At 34.3% G+C, this 15,409-nt stretch overlaps 4 protein-coding genes across 4 annotated transcripts; 3 read left to right on the forward strand and 1 right to left on the reverse strand.

Moving 5' to 3' along the window:
* Positions 1–2,244: 2,244 nt before the first annotated feature.
* On the forward strand, positions 2,245–3,059 carry LOC7477668 (uncharacterized). The gene has a single exon (XM_024600335.2). It carries the CDS (start codon positions 2,483–2,485, stop codon positions 2,834–2,836), a length of 354 nt encoding a protein of 117 aa, XP_024456103.1. The 5' UTR covers positions 2,245–2,482; the 3' UTR covers positions 2,837–3,059.
* A 446-nt stretch (positions 3,060–3,505) lies between these two features.
* Positions 3,506–5,412, reverse strand: LOC7477669 (WEB family protein At1g75720). Its single transcript, XM_002307680.4, has 2 exons — positions 4,895–5,412; positions 3,506–4,228 (listed from the first exon to the last, which is right to left on the reverse strand). The coding sequence occupies exons 1-2, from the start codon at positions 5,033–5,035 to the stop codon at positions 3,713–3,715; spliced, it is 657 nt and encodes a 218-aa protein (XP_002307716.2). The 5' UTR covers positions 5,036–5,412; the 3' UTR covers positions 3,506–3,712.
* A 1,675-nt stretch (positions 5,413–7,087) lies between these two features.
* On the forward strand, positions 7,088–12,612 carry LOC7493962 (hexokinase-2, chloroplastic). Its single transcript, XM_024600483.2, has 9 exons — positions 7,088–7,472; positions 7,724–7,874; positions 7,952–8,134; positions 8,543–8,617; positions 8,704–8,859; positions 8,984–9,079; positions 9,167–9,297; positions 9,467–9,548; positions 11,974–12,612. Exons 1-9 carry the CDS (start codon positions 7,198–7,200, stop codon positions 12,310–12,312), a joined length of 1,488 nt encoding a protein of 495 aa, XP_024456251.1. The 5' UTR covers positions 7,088–7,197; the 3' UTR covers positions 12,313–12,612.
* An 800-nt stretch (positions 12,613–13,412) lies between these two features.
* On the forward strand, positions 13,413–15,243 carry LOC7477670 (AP-2 complex subunit sigma). The gene is made up of 6 exons (XM_002306889.4): positions 13,413–13,647; positions 13,721–13,819; positions 13,903–13,953; positions 14,188–14,361; positions 14,689–14,748; positions 14,886–15,243. The coding sequence occupies exons 1-6, from the start codon at positions 13,645–13,647 to the stop codon at positions 14,925–14,927; spliced, it is 429 nt and encodes a 142-aa protein (XP_002306925.1). The 5' UTR covers positions 13,413–13,644; the 3' UTR covers positions 14,928–15,243.
* Positions 15,244–15,409: the final 166 nt, after the last annotated feature.

Consider the following 15,409-nt stretch of genomic DNA (forward strand, 5'->3'; position numbering starts at 1 on the left):
TGGCCCATAAAAAGCCCGTTTACTAAGCCTAGTTTATAGACTTTTTGGCAAATTTCACTATTGTATTGAGGAGGAACCTTCGAGTGTTTTGTATGATTAAGAAAAAGTTGTTGATTATGCTGTTAAACCTATCATGGCTACTTAATTAAAAATTAATGTGAAAGGTGGTTAACTACAGACCTCATTATTGTCCCACCACTTAGATTATAGAAGAAAGTACAAGACACAATCATGGTTGTCTTGCAAAATCATCATCTCAAGCCCTCCACTCTTAATGATATCATTGAACAGACTCTTTTAATCTCATCATACATGTTCTGCTCCTTTTAATTTTAAAATTAGTTTATTTTTATGTTTAATATTTTTAAAATAAAATTTTATTTTAAATTATGTTTTGCTTTAAATTAAACTTTTTTTTAGTATTATCATATTATTTTAATGTACTGATATCAAAAATAAATTCTAAAAATAAAAAATATATTATTTTAATATATTTTATAATAAAAAATTTTTAAAAACAACCACCATTTTTGTTTAAAAAAATAAAAAGGCTATTAATCTTTTCAATTGAGCTTTTTTATCTACTTTTTTTGCCTTTCATTTCCTCTGGCCACTTTTGTCATTGGTCTCTTGATAGATGCATGCACAATCAAGCCAAGCTTTGGATTTTATGTTGTATGGACCACAGGACCAGTGAGCTTCAAATATGAAATACGAAACTGTTTTTTAGAATACCTTTTAAATTATTTTTTGCTTTTTAATTAATATATTGATATCAAAAAATGAAAAAATAAAAAATATATATTTTTAAATAAAAAATACTTTTAAAAAACAGTAAACACCATTTTATCAAATACACTATTCGTTGCTTGGATTAGAATTGAATAATCACAGGTTCAGCTTTTGCTTATTCCCAATCAGCAGTGAATGATCAAGAGGTAGGTAGTTAATTACCAAGCCCCTCATTGAATGAACAGTAAAAAACTTGTCATTTCTCAAGCCAAGGGGTCATTTAGTTTCACATCATGACATTAATCACTAATCACTAATTCATTATCAAATGCAATTCCATGATTCAATCTATCATCAAATTTAACACCATAAAAAGAAAATAATCACAAGTGGTGTTGAAAAATAATGTTACTAATTAATCTCTCTAAAACAAAATAATTCCAAAATCATTTTATCTACTTGCAAATTGAATAACGACTGTATCAATTTTTTTCATGTTTATATTCTATCAATTAATAAATTTAGATATTTATACTTATTTATGAGATTTTAAATATTTATATAAGTATTCATTATTCGATAATTATTTACTATCCAAAATATATATATATATATATATATATATATATATATATATATATATATATATATATATAATCTCATATTAAATCTGAGTTGAGTACTTTTAGAATGGATTTAATAATATTTATAACTTATTTATTATTCGAGTAAAATAATTATCTAAAAAATCTATTTTTTTTTATCGGTATCTATCATGTTAATACCATGTTAGTTCTATAAATTCAGTACATTTTTTTTAAAAAAACAAATCAATAAAATTAAAATTAGCATAGCTCTTGGGGGGAAAAATGGCACTCCACTTGTTGATAAATGTTTTCAGATTGACCCCACGTGAGCTAAACAGTTGATTAATTATGAAACAAAGAAGGCCACGCCCATCATTCACCACGGCTTTTAGTACTCTTCGTTTCAAGAAACCCCATCATACAAAATTACAGATTGGTTTCTTTTGAATGGATCACAAGGAGACAAGACACATTTGATCCTTGTGCTGTGAACTCGAGCCATTAATTTACCTCGTTCGAATCAGTAATCATTTACTACTCCCCCCCACCCACTATCCTCATGAGTTGAAGCCGAAACCACGAATCAAATTATTCTTTTTTTATGGAAATAGTTAAAACCATGAACCATCCGAGCTTTTTAGGTAATGGGAAGAGCAATCATGTTCATGAGATATCTCTCTAAAAGATCGTTTGACTGTTACATCATTGGTGTTGGTGTTTGAATGCTCGAGTTCTTAAATTTATTCTAACACTTGGGTTTTAACTTATGAATGCCAGTAACTTTCTTCCATTAATGAAAACTTACCTTCTTCATCTAATTAAACTCATGGGTCCACCATCTGGTTTGAGAACATCATGAAAAGGTAGGCAAGTGCCTTTGAAGTTTTCTTAAACTGCTTTAATCAGTTGAAGATAATCAAGAACAAACCCTAATAAACAATAACAACTTTGTCAGGACAAGTGAAGCCCATACAAATGATTTGGGCACATGCTACCTCTTTTCCCTCTCCTGCAATATGCTCTCTTTGAGCCTTCCCAAATAGAATAAACCCAGTGTTTGAAACCCTTCCCTCTTTTTATATCGTTCACCCAAACGACATACATGATTTGATTACACTTCCCGGAGGGTATCTGTCAAGCCAAGAGAAAAGAGAATTAATACCATGCACAAGCCTCAAAGAGACAGCTTTGTTATACAAGTAAGAGGCAGTAGTATTTATTCTGAAGCCCTTAGTGACCAGGCCCCTCAGGCTAGTAAGTTTAATTTCTCTGCCATGAAGCTTTTCAATCGCTTCAGGAAAATTCTCATGCGACTCGTGTTTTCGAGTCCAACTACGTCAAGCATGGCTTCAAAGCAAAGAAGTTGTGAGAGATTTGATCCACCAAAGACTTCATGTAGCTCTTACTACTCGTCGAACTCACATTATAGTGAGGCTATTGCTGATTGCATTGAGTTCTTCAACAAGTCATCTCAGGAAGGGATTTTAGATGGTCGAAAATCTGATGTTTGGGTTTGATTATGTTTCATGATGATTGCTTTAATCACTTTCTTGCTTGGATTTCATTTGTTCTTGCTTTGATATATAATATACACGGTGGATACAAGAGTTAGGCATGCTGTTCTTGTTGGTTCTGTCAAGCACTTCTCTTCCCTGTTCTTTGTGGGCAACGTTTTGATGGTTGTGCTATGTTGTAAATCAATAATTTTGAGCTTGATATGAAGAATTTCCTTTTCTTTTTCTTTCTTGTCTCTCTTTCCCTACATGGGCTGCCGTTTATGGCCCAGATCTTTGTCTGAACACTGGATATCTAGCAAAGCCGTCTCTAATGGGATTCCTGGCTCAGTAACGCATAGTCCAAAGTGTCCGTAAGAGGCTTAGAAGTAAAGACCCTGAGATGCCTTAGCTCAACAACTATCAGCAAACGGGCCAAATTTGGCCCGTGACTCGTCTAAGATTTGTCTGCAGTGTCACTGGGTCGTAGACAATACAATAAAAGGTAGCTCTTCCTCTACCATCATCATTGCATAATCTCTCCCGTAGCTTGTGTGAACCAGCTAGCAAGCACCCACTTCTGATTCTTTTTTTTTTTTTCCCCCTACTGATACAATACTGTAGATATGTTTTGAAATTTTTTTTTTTTTTTAATGTAAATTTAAGATCCATTTAAGTTAATAGTTCAAGAAGTAACAAAAACATAATGATTTGAACGTATTTTTATTACATAGACCTCGCAACCTTTTCAAACATCCATCTGCAAGTCAACTTCAGCTACAATGGAAAGGGACTGAAAAGGATTGTATGAAAACTTTGGGGACTAGATTATCATTATTTTTGGAGCTGAAAGTATGTTAATTAAGGATGTGCTTATGCTGCAACGCATGGAGATGAGCTTCATTTTCCGAATTTCTTAGAGAAAATCCCTCCTATTAGAGGGATCAAAGGCTTCTTCTTCTTTTTCCTTAGAGAAGGGTGCCTCTCTAGTGCTTCAACTCCTTGTGGCATTAGAACTTGTGTCAAGGAAGGCGGATTAGCAAATGTCACATATCTCTTGTTTTGAAACTGTGTCCCTTCTTCATTCGATGTCTGCATCACATATCTCTTGTTTTGAAACTGTGTCCCTTCTTCATTCGATGTCTGCATTTTGACTTCAAATTTTGTTGTGTCTTCAACAACCTTGACAACTTCAATTTCAGATTCTATCAGTTGCCTTTCGACCTCACGTTCCTTCAATTGTTGAAGCTCTCTCCTTGTTCTCTCAAGTTCTTCTTGAAGCGAAGAAAGGCAATTTGCCATTAGCGTCCTTTGTTCTTTGGCGTTTTCGAGACTTTGTTTCGTCTCCTTTAGCTCTGCTGTGACTGTTCCAAGCCTGGAAGTGCCCTGCCCATATTCAATTCCTCCAACGTGCATCTACTTAAACAAAAAAAAAATTGAACATTAACAATGAATCATTAATCAATTAGAGCAACTCTAATAGAATCCATCCATCACCAATGTCAAAGAAGTCGTCACCAATGGAGCCTTGGCTCGATCGAGATCTTCTTAGGTTCAAGAACCATAGGATGCTTTGCTTACCGCCCTCTCCTATTAGACCTAAAGTGGTCATAGCCTTATTCTATGACAAGGTCGCATGCAGGATGAGTTGGCTTCTCCTCGTCAAAAGCAATAGAGATTGATTCTTAAAGCTCTAAATAAATTCTACTAAATAATAAAATAATATCGCTATTGTTTATCAATTGGAGAAAACATTCAGTATATTTTTAACTTTATCCTATCACATGACAAGGAATAAAAGTCTTAAATTCCGTCACAAGCAAGCATAATAACACTGTGATCAAGTGAATGATAATTAACGAAATGTTAATAATCTCATCATTAATTACAGTGAAAACATTCTAGTGATCTTCTCCATCTGCTTTGGCCCCATGACAATGTCAGTGTGTGTTCACTTTTACAGTTGTTGAGGGAGAAAATTGAAAGGAAAACAGGAAAAGTCTCCAACAAGTAACAACTAGTTCCATATAGGAACATAGGAGCAACACAATAATGTAATAGAATCATGAAACAAAAGCTAACCTGTTTGAGCTTATTGGCATAGAGCTCCTCAGCTAAAACTTTCTCCCCGAACAATGTGACGGCCTCTTTAACTGACCTGAAGGGTGCTCGAGTATCAATCTCAGCCCTTTTGAGTACGATCACTCCTTCTTCACCTTCCATGTTCTATATGTGCCTTATTGTAAGGGAGAAATTAAGAGATTGAGAGCTAGAGATCAGGTATTTCTGGGTTGAAGGAAAGATGGGAACGAGGATGCAGTTTTAATCTAGAGAAAAGGATAGAGACAGGGACAGGTAGGTTACAAGTAGCTAGAAGTGAATCTTGATTAGGGGAGACAATAATGTATGATAAGTTTATGTCTTGCAGGGGAGCTTCTTTTCTTCGCGTCCACTTCACTAGAATTCTTCTACTTCTGTTAATACTATTTTCGAGCGTGGAGGTGGTGGTTGGATGGACTTTTGCACAGTGGCGTCTGAGTAGCCCATGTTGATTCGGCAGAGGAGAGGGACTCTTCACCAAGAGCCAACGTTTCAAATGGGGCAATGCGTGTGTGTTAGGTGTTCCACGATCCACATTCTAATCCATAATTGTATCAAGTTATCAACTAAAGCCCAATATAGCCATAATAACTCTAACCCGTGATTATGGGTCCTAATTTGGGCTCTCAAGCTTGTACATATCTTGTGCCTCTTGTTTTTTGTATTGTTATTTTTTAAAATTATTTTTTTTATTATTGACTTCAGTATATTAAGATTATTATAAAAAATTTAAAATATATTATTTTTATGTTTTTTAAAAAAATAATAATTTAAAATGCAGAAAAAACTATAATTTCAAGTAGACACAAAATCGCTTTTTATAAAATATGAAGGAAAATTAACCATGTAACATTGTTTAATAAGGAGTAAAATCATTTTCAATTTCCTCAAACTTGTACATGTTTTAGAGAAGTGATTTGGCAATCCCAATATTGTAAGAAACCTCGTATTAAATCGTTCCCCGTATTATTTATTTTATAACTTGGTGATTCTATTAGTTTTTTTTTTATGATAATCTAATTGTTTTTCTTAAATCACCCTTCAATTCTAATCAAGATTTAAGTCTTATATACTTAAAATAAAAATAAAAAGTTCATTTGACAGGTTAATTTGGATATTTAAAAAAATTAAATTAGCACTAGTTAAGGGACTAACATAAAAAAATCATAAAAAGAAAATGAACTAAGTTATAATTTACCTAATTCTAATTGGTCTCTTAGGCCAGAGTTCACCCATCAAGAAAATCCTTATTATCGGTGTGGATTAATTTTCAAAGGCCCACTGATAAATCCTCTGGGGCAGGGTCGATATTTGACATGATTCATCACCAACTCTAACTTCTAATGCAAAATTTCAGCAAGGAATTTCCCAGTGCCAGGCCCGTCGGAAAATTACCGGGAGTCCATAATATGCTGCCTGATGAAGGCTTGTCTGAACATCTAATTCATATCCATCTTGATCAGTCTGAAATCTACATGAGATTTACCTGATGTCTTTAGAATTTCGAGTAATTATGTCCATTTTATTGTCTTCGTAAAATCAAATTCTAAATTTGCTGACTTATTGAAGATTTGTTTCCGAATTGACTCTCTCATTAGGTAGGTGTTTCTAGAAATGCTTCCGGTTAAGAGTGAGTTTGGGTCATTGAATCATATTCAATTTTAAAATAGTATTGTTTAAATAATTTTTCTAAATAAAACGAAATTATCTTGGATAAAAATAAAAACCGTTTTACTCGCAAGAAATTCTTGGCATAATTCCTTGTCACCGCAACCTATGATTTGGAGGCAATGAGCTGCATAATGTACTATACAACATGCCAAAGAGAGCTAAAACATCTGAAGAGGACTCTCCAAACGAGAACAAGGCACAGATGTTGTGTCAACATCGTCTTGTCCGCCCATTCCCCAACTTTGTCCACCCCACCGAAGTCTTTATCCTCTAGCTAACATCGTTACATAAAAAATAACTAAACTAAAAAAAAATTAAAAAAGAAGAAGGAAAAACCACCGAAATAAACTAGAATGTAACGACCGTGGTTGTTAAACTAGAAGAGAAACCGTTAACGGATTGTTTTTTTTTTGTTTTTTTTAAATTAAGTATTTTATTATTAATAATAATCTTGAAACCTAACTGTGGAAACCTTCCCGTCAAGAAATAAAAGAGAGAAAACAACACTCACTGTTCGCTATGCTTTCTGTGTCCCTGTCCCTGTCTCGGCCTCACATTTTTCTTTTTCCTTGTTTCTCTTTCTTCACGTTCTTTGATCTTACCGTCCACCTAAAATGTCGGTTGCCGCAACCACTTCACCGGCCTTTGGAACACTTTACGTTTCCCCTTCTCCTAGGAGCAGGGGCACGCCTCGAGTAACGATGGCTCTCCGATCTGTTGTTTCAGTAGGCTCGATCTTGACTAAGTTACAGCAAGACTGTGCAACTCCTTTACCGGTCATTCGCCACGTGGCGGATTCCATGACTGCTGACATGCGAGCTGGGCTTGCTGTTGATGGTGGCAGCAATCTCAAGATGATACTCAGCTATGTTGATAGCTTGCCTAGCGGGTATTTCCAAAGTTAAAGCTTAATGTTTTTTGCTTTATTTAGTTGACTTTTAGCTGAATTTTCTTCGTATGGAATGTATTTATATCTTATTCATGGAGCAAGCTAGGAAAATATTAAATTTCCAGTCACTCGATACAGAAAGAATAGTTATTATTGTAGTTAGCTGTTAGGTAGCTTGAAATTCATACCCAGAAACAGAGATGCCTACTAGAATTAAAATTTATATAATTCATTGTTTCTTTGTTTGAAAGAAATGAGAAGGGATTGTTTTATGCATTGGATCTTGGAGGCACAAATTTTCGGGCGCTGAGGGTGCAGTTAGGTGGGAAAGAAGAGAGAGTTGTTGCCACGGAATTTGAGCAATTATCGATTCCTCAAGGGCTTATGTTTGGTACATCTGAGGTCTGTTTTTGCACAATTTAAGTCTGCCAACACATTTGTTTATGCATTCCTTTTAATTGTTTTGTGTCTTGATACAGGAGCTTTTCGATTTTATTGCATCCACACTGGCTGGATTTGCAGAAAAGGAGAGCAAGAAATTTCACCTGCCGCATGGAAGGCAAAGGGAAATTGGGTTCACATTTTCTTTCCCTGTGAAGCAGACATCCATTGACTCTGGCATATTAATGAAGTGGACCAAGGGTTTTGCAGTCTCCGGAACGGTTTGTAACTCTGTATCCTTTAATTGTATATACAAGAAATATTCTTCATAAGATTTTAGTGTCTCGACAATTCTTATCTTATTTCAAATGGGTTTAGTTTGAACTTATATGATAGAATCCAAAGTAGAAGGATGTTTGTGTCGATAACTCATTTGTCGTTTAGATGAAAAAAGTTTCACTTGTCCAATAAGCCTTCTATCAACTGGATTGTTGCAAACTGTCCCAGTTTAACTTACGTGCTTGTCTTCAAGTTCATTAGTTAGCTATAAACATAAACTTTCACTCTCATGTCCGGACACTTGCACTCTGAAGTAGTATCTTGCGTTAGAGTAGTTCTTTGTTTTACTGCATGAAGTGAACTCACTAATTCAAATTATGGAGTAACCTGGCATGCCACGGTCTTTACAGGCAGGGCGAGATGTCGTTGCTTGTCTGAATGAAGCTATGGAAAGACAAGGATTGGATATGCGTGTGTCTGCCCTGGTATGTTGTGCTCATTCCAGCATCCTCCACGATAAACTTTCTGGCTTGATGAAATAATCTTTTTATTATAAATTCATGCCTGTTAGGTTAATGATACTGTGGGAACTTTAGCGGGAGCAAGATACTGGGATGATGATGTCATGGTTGCTGTTATTTTGGGTACTGGAACTAATGCATGCTATGTAGAACGGACGGATTGCATTCCAAAACTACAGGGGCCTAAGTCTTCTTCTGGAAGAACAGTGCGGAAATTTTCCCTCTACCTCTTCTTCCTTCCCCTCCATCTCTTTCTATTTTTCTCATTTGAGGTTCTAAAAACATGGTCTTGATTTGAATCCTTAATTAGATGACATTCCCTTGCCTCAGATTATTAACACAGAATGGGGAGCGTTTTCAGATGGTATTCCTTTGACTGTGTTTGATAGAGATATGGATGCAGCTAGTATCAATCCTGGTGAGCAGGTAACTTTAGTTTTCTGTGTCATGGTCAATTATGTATACTATGCCGTCATAACTGGTTAAAATTCAAAATAACTTATGCCTGGACAGATATTTGAGAAGACAATCTCTGGAATGTATCTAGGAGAAATTGCACGGCGAGCTCTAGTCACAATGGCTGGAGAAGGTTCTTTGTTTGGCAGGGCCGTCCCGAATAAACTATCCACACCTTTCGCACTCCGGTAACTACATCTTGAAATTTCCTCCATTGTAATTTTAGAGTTTAAAGGTTCAAAAACTCACCATGAGTCACATTAACACACTGTTACTGTCTGGTCCAGTTATATACTTGCATGCGATTAGCCCAATGTATTTCCTGCATGCTGAAGCATGTTCTCAAATGTATTATAGGACACCAGATATATGCGCAATGCAGCAGGACAATTCAGATGATCTTCAAGCCGTTGGTTCAATTCTACATAATGTAGCTGGGGTAACATATACTATTCTGCCACTCCTCTGATATTCACCCTTCTGACGAAATTGAGCGTAAACACAGAATTTGCTTCCAGTGTGTGTGGATGCTCACGCTATCAATCAAGTGGGTTGATATTCAAAAAACAATTAATTAGTAACCTCTAGAGGTGCATTGTGCGTACACCATGCTATTTAGTAGTCCTGCTTTTTATACAGTATATTGTAAAATATACTAAAACTGCTCAGTGTTTCATTGTGCAAGTTCACGATGAAACGCTGAGCAGCTGCTTTTCTTTTCTTTTTTTTTTTAAGTTGTTTTGTTTTTTTTTTAAGCTGGTTCCGGGTTTGACGGGTTAACCCAAATTTTTTTTCTAGTTTACTTTTTAATTAATTATTTTTTCGAGTGCAGTCTAAAGTGACACGCTGAGCTGTTTTTTATTTTGTTTTGTTTTTTTTAAGCTGTTTTTTTCTTTGTTTTTTTAATGATTTTTTTTTTGTTAACTGTTAAATTTTTTTCTATTTAGTTATCAAACTTTCATGACACGGGTTCCGGGTTTGATGGGTTAACCCGGAATTTTTTTTTGGTTTTTCTTTTTAATTAATTTTTTCGTTTAATTTAGTTTGTTAATGTTAAATTTTTTCTATTTAGTTATCAAACTTTCATGACACGGATTCCGGGTTTGACGGGTTAACCCAGCTAATTCTGGGTTAACCCGGATTTTTTTTTGTTTTTCTTTTTAATTAATTTTTTCGTTTAATTTAGTTTGTTAATGTTAAATTTTTTCTATTTAGTTATCAAACTTTCATGACACGGATTCCGGCTTTGACGGGTTAACCCAGCTAATTCTGGGTTAACCCGTAATTTTTTTTTTCCTATTCAGTTATCAAATTTTCATAAATAGCTAAAAGGAATCAGTGTCAGTGCAGTCCACACAGTAAAACACTGATTCCTTAGGCGTTTTTTTTTTTTGTTTTTTTTTTAAGTTGTCTAAGTTATTTTAGCTGTTTTTTTTATGCTTTTTGGGATTTTTTTTTGCTTCTTTCTTTGTTTTTTTAATTAATTTTTTTCGTTTAGTTTAGTTTGTTAATGTTAAATTTCTTTCTATTTAGTTATTAGACTTTCATGACACATATCCCGAGTTTCACGGGTTAACCTGGTTTCACGGGTGAACCCAGTTAATTCCGGGTTGACCCGTCAATTTTTTTTATTATTATTTTCATAAATATTTTTGTTTAATTTAGTTTGTTAATGTTAATTTTTTTTTATTTAGTTATCAGACTTTCATGACACAAATACTGGGTTTAACAGGTTAATATGGTTTGACGAGTTAACCCAAATTTTTTTTTCTTTTTAATTAATTTTTTTATTTTAGTTCAGTTTGTTAATGTTCACTTTTTTTTATTTAGTTACCAGACATTCATGACACGGATCCCGGGTTTAACGGGTTAACTTGGTTTGACGAGTTAACCTGAATTTTATTTTATTTTTTGCTTTTTTTTTCTTTTTAATTATTTTTTTCGTTTAGTTTAGTTTGTTAATGTTAAATTTCTTTCTATTTAGTTTTTTTCTTCTTAGAGGTTTTCTTTCTTTTATTTTTTCTTTTTAATTAATTTTATTTAATTAATTTAGTTTATTAATGTTAAATTTTTTTCTAAGTAGTTCTCGGCTGATGCCTTTAGTTTTTTTTTTTATGCCTTTGACTGTGGACTGCACAGTGCAGTCCACAGTGAAAAGGCTGATGCCTTTTGTTTTTTTTTTAATTAATTTTTTTCGTTTAATTGAAATTGTTAATGTTAAATTTTTTTCTATTTAGTTATCAAATTTTCATTACACGGATTCCGGGTTTGACAGGTTAACCTGGTTTGACGAGTTAGCCCAGTTAATTCTGGGTTAACCCATTAATTTGTTTTTTTCTTTTTAATTATCAAACTTTCATGATGCGAATTCAAGGTATGACGGGTTAACCTGGTTTGAAGGGTTAACCCAATTAATTCATATTTTTTTTTTCTTTTTTTCATTAGTTTTTTTCTTCCTGTTGGTTTTTTTTCTGTTTAACTAATCTATTTAATTATTACACTTTTATGACACGACCTTGCAACCAGACCCACGTCCAATGCTATTGGGTCTGATATTGCAGTCCAGACACTTTTATGCTAAGGGTTAACTCAAATTTAATGTTATTATTAATATTATAAACATTACTCTTGGGTCAGGCGTTGCAATCAAACCTGAAACTCTTGGGTATAACTTTGCAAAAAAACCTAACACTTTTAGATCTTGACTATTTTTAAAATGCAAAAAATAATTGACCCGCGGCATCGCGCGGGGCATGTAACTAGTTTGAACTAATGCCAATTGTTAACATCTGAAGTGTGCATATCTGAACTTAACTGTTCTTCTTACTCAATCACTATTTTATTTAATCCCTTTTCAAGTTCAGGTTGAATCCAGCTTAAGTGCAAGGAAGATTGTATTAGAGGTTTGCGATGCCCTTGTAAAGAGAGGTGGACGCTTGGCAGGTGCAGGAATTGTTGGGATTCTTCAAAAAATGGAAGAGGATTCAAAAGGTACCATCTTCAATAAAAGAACAGTGGTTGCCATGGACGGTGGATTATATGAGCACTACCCTCAGTACAGAAGTTACCTTCAAGATGCTGTCACCGAGCTTCTGGGATCAGAAATTTCAAAAAACATAGTCATAGAACATTCAAAGGATGGGTCTGGTATTGGAGCTGCTCTCCTAGCAGCCACAAACTCCAAGTATGATCATGATTTTTAGGTCAGCCAGCAACCGGCTAGCCATGAAGGTAATTTACTCCTATGTAATTAGTCTTTGATTAGAGTGAAGTAGTTGGGATTTGTAATGTGTACTTGAATTCGGAAACTAGGTTGAGAATAAGAAGACTTGTCCACGATCTCATTGTAATTCAAGAGAAATAACTGTGAGGTCACATTTCCTGGCTTATATGCACCCTAGCATATGGTGCAATTTTGTGTCATGTGTAATGTAAGTCAAGACCATATGTAATAAGAGTGTGATTTATGTATCTTCAAAATCAGATGCCTCATGCTTGCTCAATCAAGTGCTAAGGTTTTTTCGGATAGTTCTTGGTTAATGTAAGAGAAGAGATGAAGTGGTAGTTTGAACTTGTTTTTTAAATGAATTTTTATTCAAAATAATATTAAATTGATTTTTTTAAAAATATTTATTGATAATTTTGATGTATTAATATCAAAAATAAAAACTAGAAAATATTTTAATATATTTTAATTAAAAAATATTTTTAAAAACCATTATACACTGCATTATTGAACACAAAAAATAATCACATATCTCTATTTAATTGACAAAAATCTACTTTAAAATTATTTTAAAAAAATTATTTTATTCATTCGACTTTTTAATTAAATATATTTTATTTTATTTTATTTTATTTAATGAAGCAATTATAAAGTGACTGGAATTTATTATTGGTGTAATTATTTTGATAATATATAATGAACACCCCCTATATGTTTTAAAAAAAGAATAACAAATAAAACATACGGATATTTCTCAATGTAAACGTTGAGATTTATTGAATTCTCAAAAACATTTTCCTAGTATAAAATCATATGACTTTTCACGAGGTGTACAGACTCCAGTAAATATTAAATTCTGAAAATTATAATATTGGAATTTACTTTCTTAGAAAACAAAAAGGCAAGCTGTCTGCGTTTCGTTTGACAAACACAGCGAAACGGCTAACATCAGGCTCGGCTCATTCATGTACGTGTGAAACACTTATACCAACTTTATGTGTGAACATCACGATAGCCGCAAATTAATCATATGAACACAAAGGGACAAAATTAGGAAATACATCATCGAGAAAGAAAATTAGACGTCAAGTATCAGACGACTTATCTGTATGATGTAGTTACACGCTAGATCTCTCACTCTCGCCTCCTTTCCTGAGGCATCTATTCAACCTCGGAGACTCCCTGCGAAGACGAAAGAAATTCACGAGAAAAATCAAACATTTCTGCTCTCATCCCTCTCTAGATTCGCTCTCTGCAAATAATAATTCGTGGAATTTCTTCGTTAATTCCTCTTTCGATCCTTCTAACAATGGTACTGTTTTCAATTATCTTGTTAATGCATTTATGCTTGATATCATGTTTATGACTGGTTTTTGACTTGGCAGATCCGGTTTATACTGCTGCAAAATAGACAAGGCAAGACTCGTCTCGCCAAATACTATGTTCCTCTCGAGGATTCCGAGAAGCACAAGGTCGAATACGAGGTTATGATCTTATTCATACTCTTTTCCTTTTGTTTTATTTGTTTTAGGTTTTTTTTATGATTTTTTTTAAAAATAATTTACAGGTTCATCGATTGGTTGTTAATAGAGATCCCAAATTCACGAATTTTGTTGAGGTAAGTGATTTCTGATTCCTTTTCAATATTTGAGCAAAATATTTGATAAAGAGAAGAAGCTAATTGTGAAACGGAAGCCTGTGCTTAAACAAGCTTTAATCCAATTGATTTGACTAGATGTGCTGAGGTTTTTCATTAATGAAAGCCATTAAGAATTGAACGTTTGATTGCTTTTCCCACAGTTAGTAATGGAATGGTTGTTTTAGTTTTACCTAAGGAATGTTTTGGTTGCAGTTTCGGACACACAAGGTCATATACAGGCGGTATGCTGGATTGTTTTTCGCACTGTGTGTCGACATAACGGATAATGAACTGGCTTATTTGGAGTGCATTCATTTATTTGTGGAGATATTGGATCATTTCTTTAGCAATGTGTGCGAGCTAGATTTGGTGTTTAACTTTCACAAGGTTTGTCACTGCTGCAATTTTTCTTTTTTGTTGTTTTGATACTTTGACTTCAACCATGGTCGTCTTGCCTCTTGAAATTCTGTGTGCGTTGCATGCATAATTGATGTTTCCTTTTCCTGCTTGTGATCATTGCCTTCTGGTCAAGTTACCAGATCAATTACTTATATCACGAGTCCCTCAAAAGGATTTCACAGGCCTCATATTGGTTCTGATGATTCCCCTCACATGCACACGCTTGCATGCGTGTGCGTGTTGCTATTGAGTAATGTGTTCTTTGCTGCTGTTTTTCTGATATACTGCTTTGTTTGATTTTCTGTTTCCTCCAAGGTTTATCTGATACTTGATGAATTCATTCTTGCCGGGGAGCTTCAAGAAACAAGCAAGAGGGTGAGTGTTTTCTGGAGTTTTATTTCTTCCTGGCATATCCAGCTCATAGGGAAACAAGTTTTTGCCCATTTCACACTGACATGTATAGAGTGCATGGTCTTCAAACATGCAACTAACACTTCATTTGTAATGTGCAGGCAATCATAGAGAGAATGGGAGAGCTGGAGAAGCTGGAGTAAGCATCTGTTCTGCAGTGAAGAGTGTTTATGAGTGTCAATTTGGTCTTCCATTTTTTCCCTCCTGTGTTTGTTTGCCTTGTTCTTTATTGTTCAGCTGTTATTTCTTTACCCATTTTGCACAAGCCAGTTCTCACCTTGTAACATTACAGATTTTAGACAGAAATTGCTTCTTTTATCCTTCGTTTTCCATTGCCTCTGTGTCTCACTCTGCCTTTATGGAGTGAGTTTGTGTGAGGTTACTGGGGTGTTCATCTCATGTTCTTTCTTATAACATTCTGGATGTCTATAAACAATTTGCAATCGTCATCTCCTGTAACTCGTTAAACTCGTTCAAATTGTACTTTTATTTCAAGTAGATGCCAGAGATTTAGGAGCCTAAAGCTGTGGCAATTGCCCAACAGTGCTCAGGAAAACGAGGAAGTAATGGATAGCTGAGAAGTTTGATAATGAATTTACCAAAGCAATAGCACAGCTTTCTTGGC

The sequence above is a fragment of the Populus trichocarpa genome, chromosome 5 (genome assembly GCF_000002775.5).
Source record: "Populus trichocarpa isolate Nisqually-1 chromosome 5, P.trichocarpa_v4.1, whole genome shotgun sequence".
Taxonomy (NCBI): Eukaryota; Viridiplantae; Streptophyta; class Magnoliopsida; order Malpighiales; family Salicaceae; genus Populus; species Populus trichocarpa.

What these genes read in the sequence shown, in the direction of transcription:
- LOC7493962 (XM_024600483.2), top strand. Translation starts at nt 7,198, where the DNA reads ATGTCGGTTGCCGCAACCACTTCACCGGCCTTTGGAACACTTTACGTT. An exon ending in GTTTTGCAGTCTCCGGAACG is followed by an intron (nt 8,135 to 8,542) that starts GTTTGTAACTCT and finishes CGGTCTTTACAG; the next exon opens with GCAGGGCGAGATGTCGTTGC. An exon ending in TTCTACATAATGTAGCTGGG is followed by an intron (nt 9,549 to 11,973) that starts GTAACATATACT and finishes TTTCAAGTTCAG; the next exon opens with GTTGAATCCAGCTTAAGTGC.
- LOC7477668 (XM_024600335.2), top strand. Translation starts at nt 2,483, where the DNA reads ATGCACAAGCCTCAAAGAGACAGCTTTGTTATACAAGTAAGAGGCAGT.
- LOC7477669 (XM_002307680.4), bottom strand. Translation starts at nt 5,035, where the DNA reads ATGGAAGGTGAAGAAGGAGTGATCGTACTCAAAAGGGCTGAGATTGAT. An exon ending in ATGCCAATAAGCTCAAACAG is followed by an intron (nt 4,229 to 4,894) that starts GTTAGCTTTTGT and finishes TTGTTTAAGTAG; the next exon opens with ATGCACGTTGGAGGAATTGA.
- LOC7477670 (XM_002306889.4), top strand. An exon ending in AATTCACGAATTTTGTTGAG is followed by an intron (nt 13,954 to 14,187) that starts GTAAGTGATTTC and finishes TTTTGGTTGCAG; the next exon opens with TTTCGGACACACAAGGTCAT. An exon ending in TGGTGTTTAACTTTCACAAG is followed by an intron (nt 14,362 to 14,688) that starts GTTTGTCACTGC and finishes GTTTCCTCCAAG; the next exon opens with GTTTATCTGATACTTGATGA.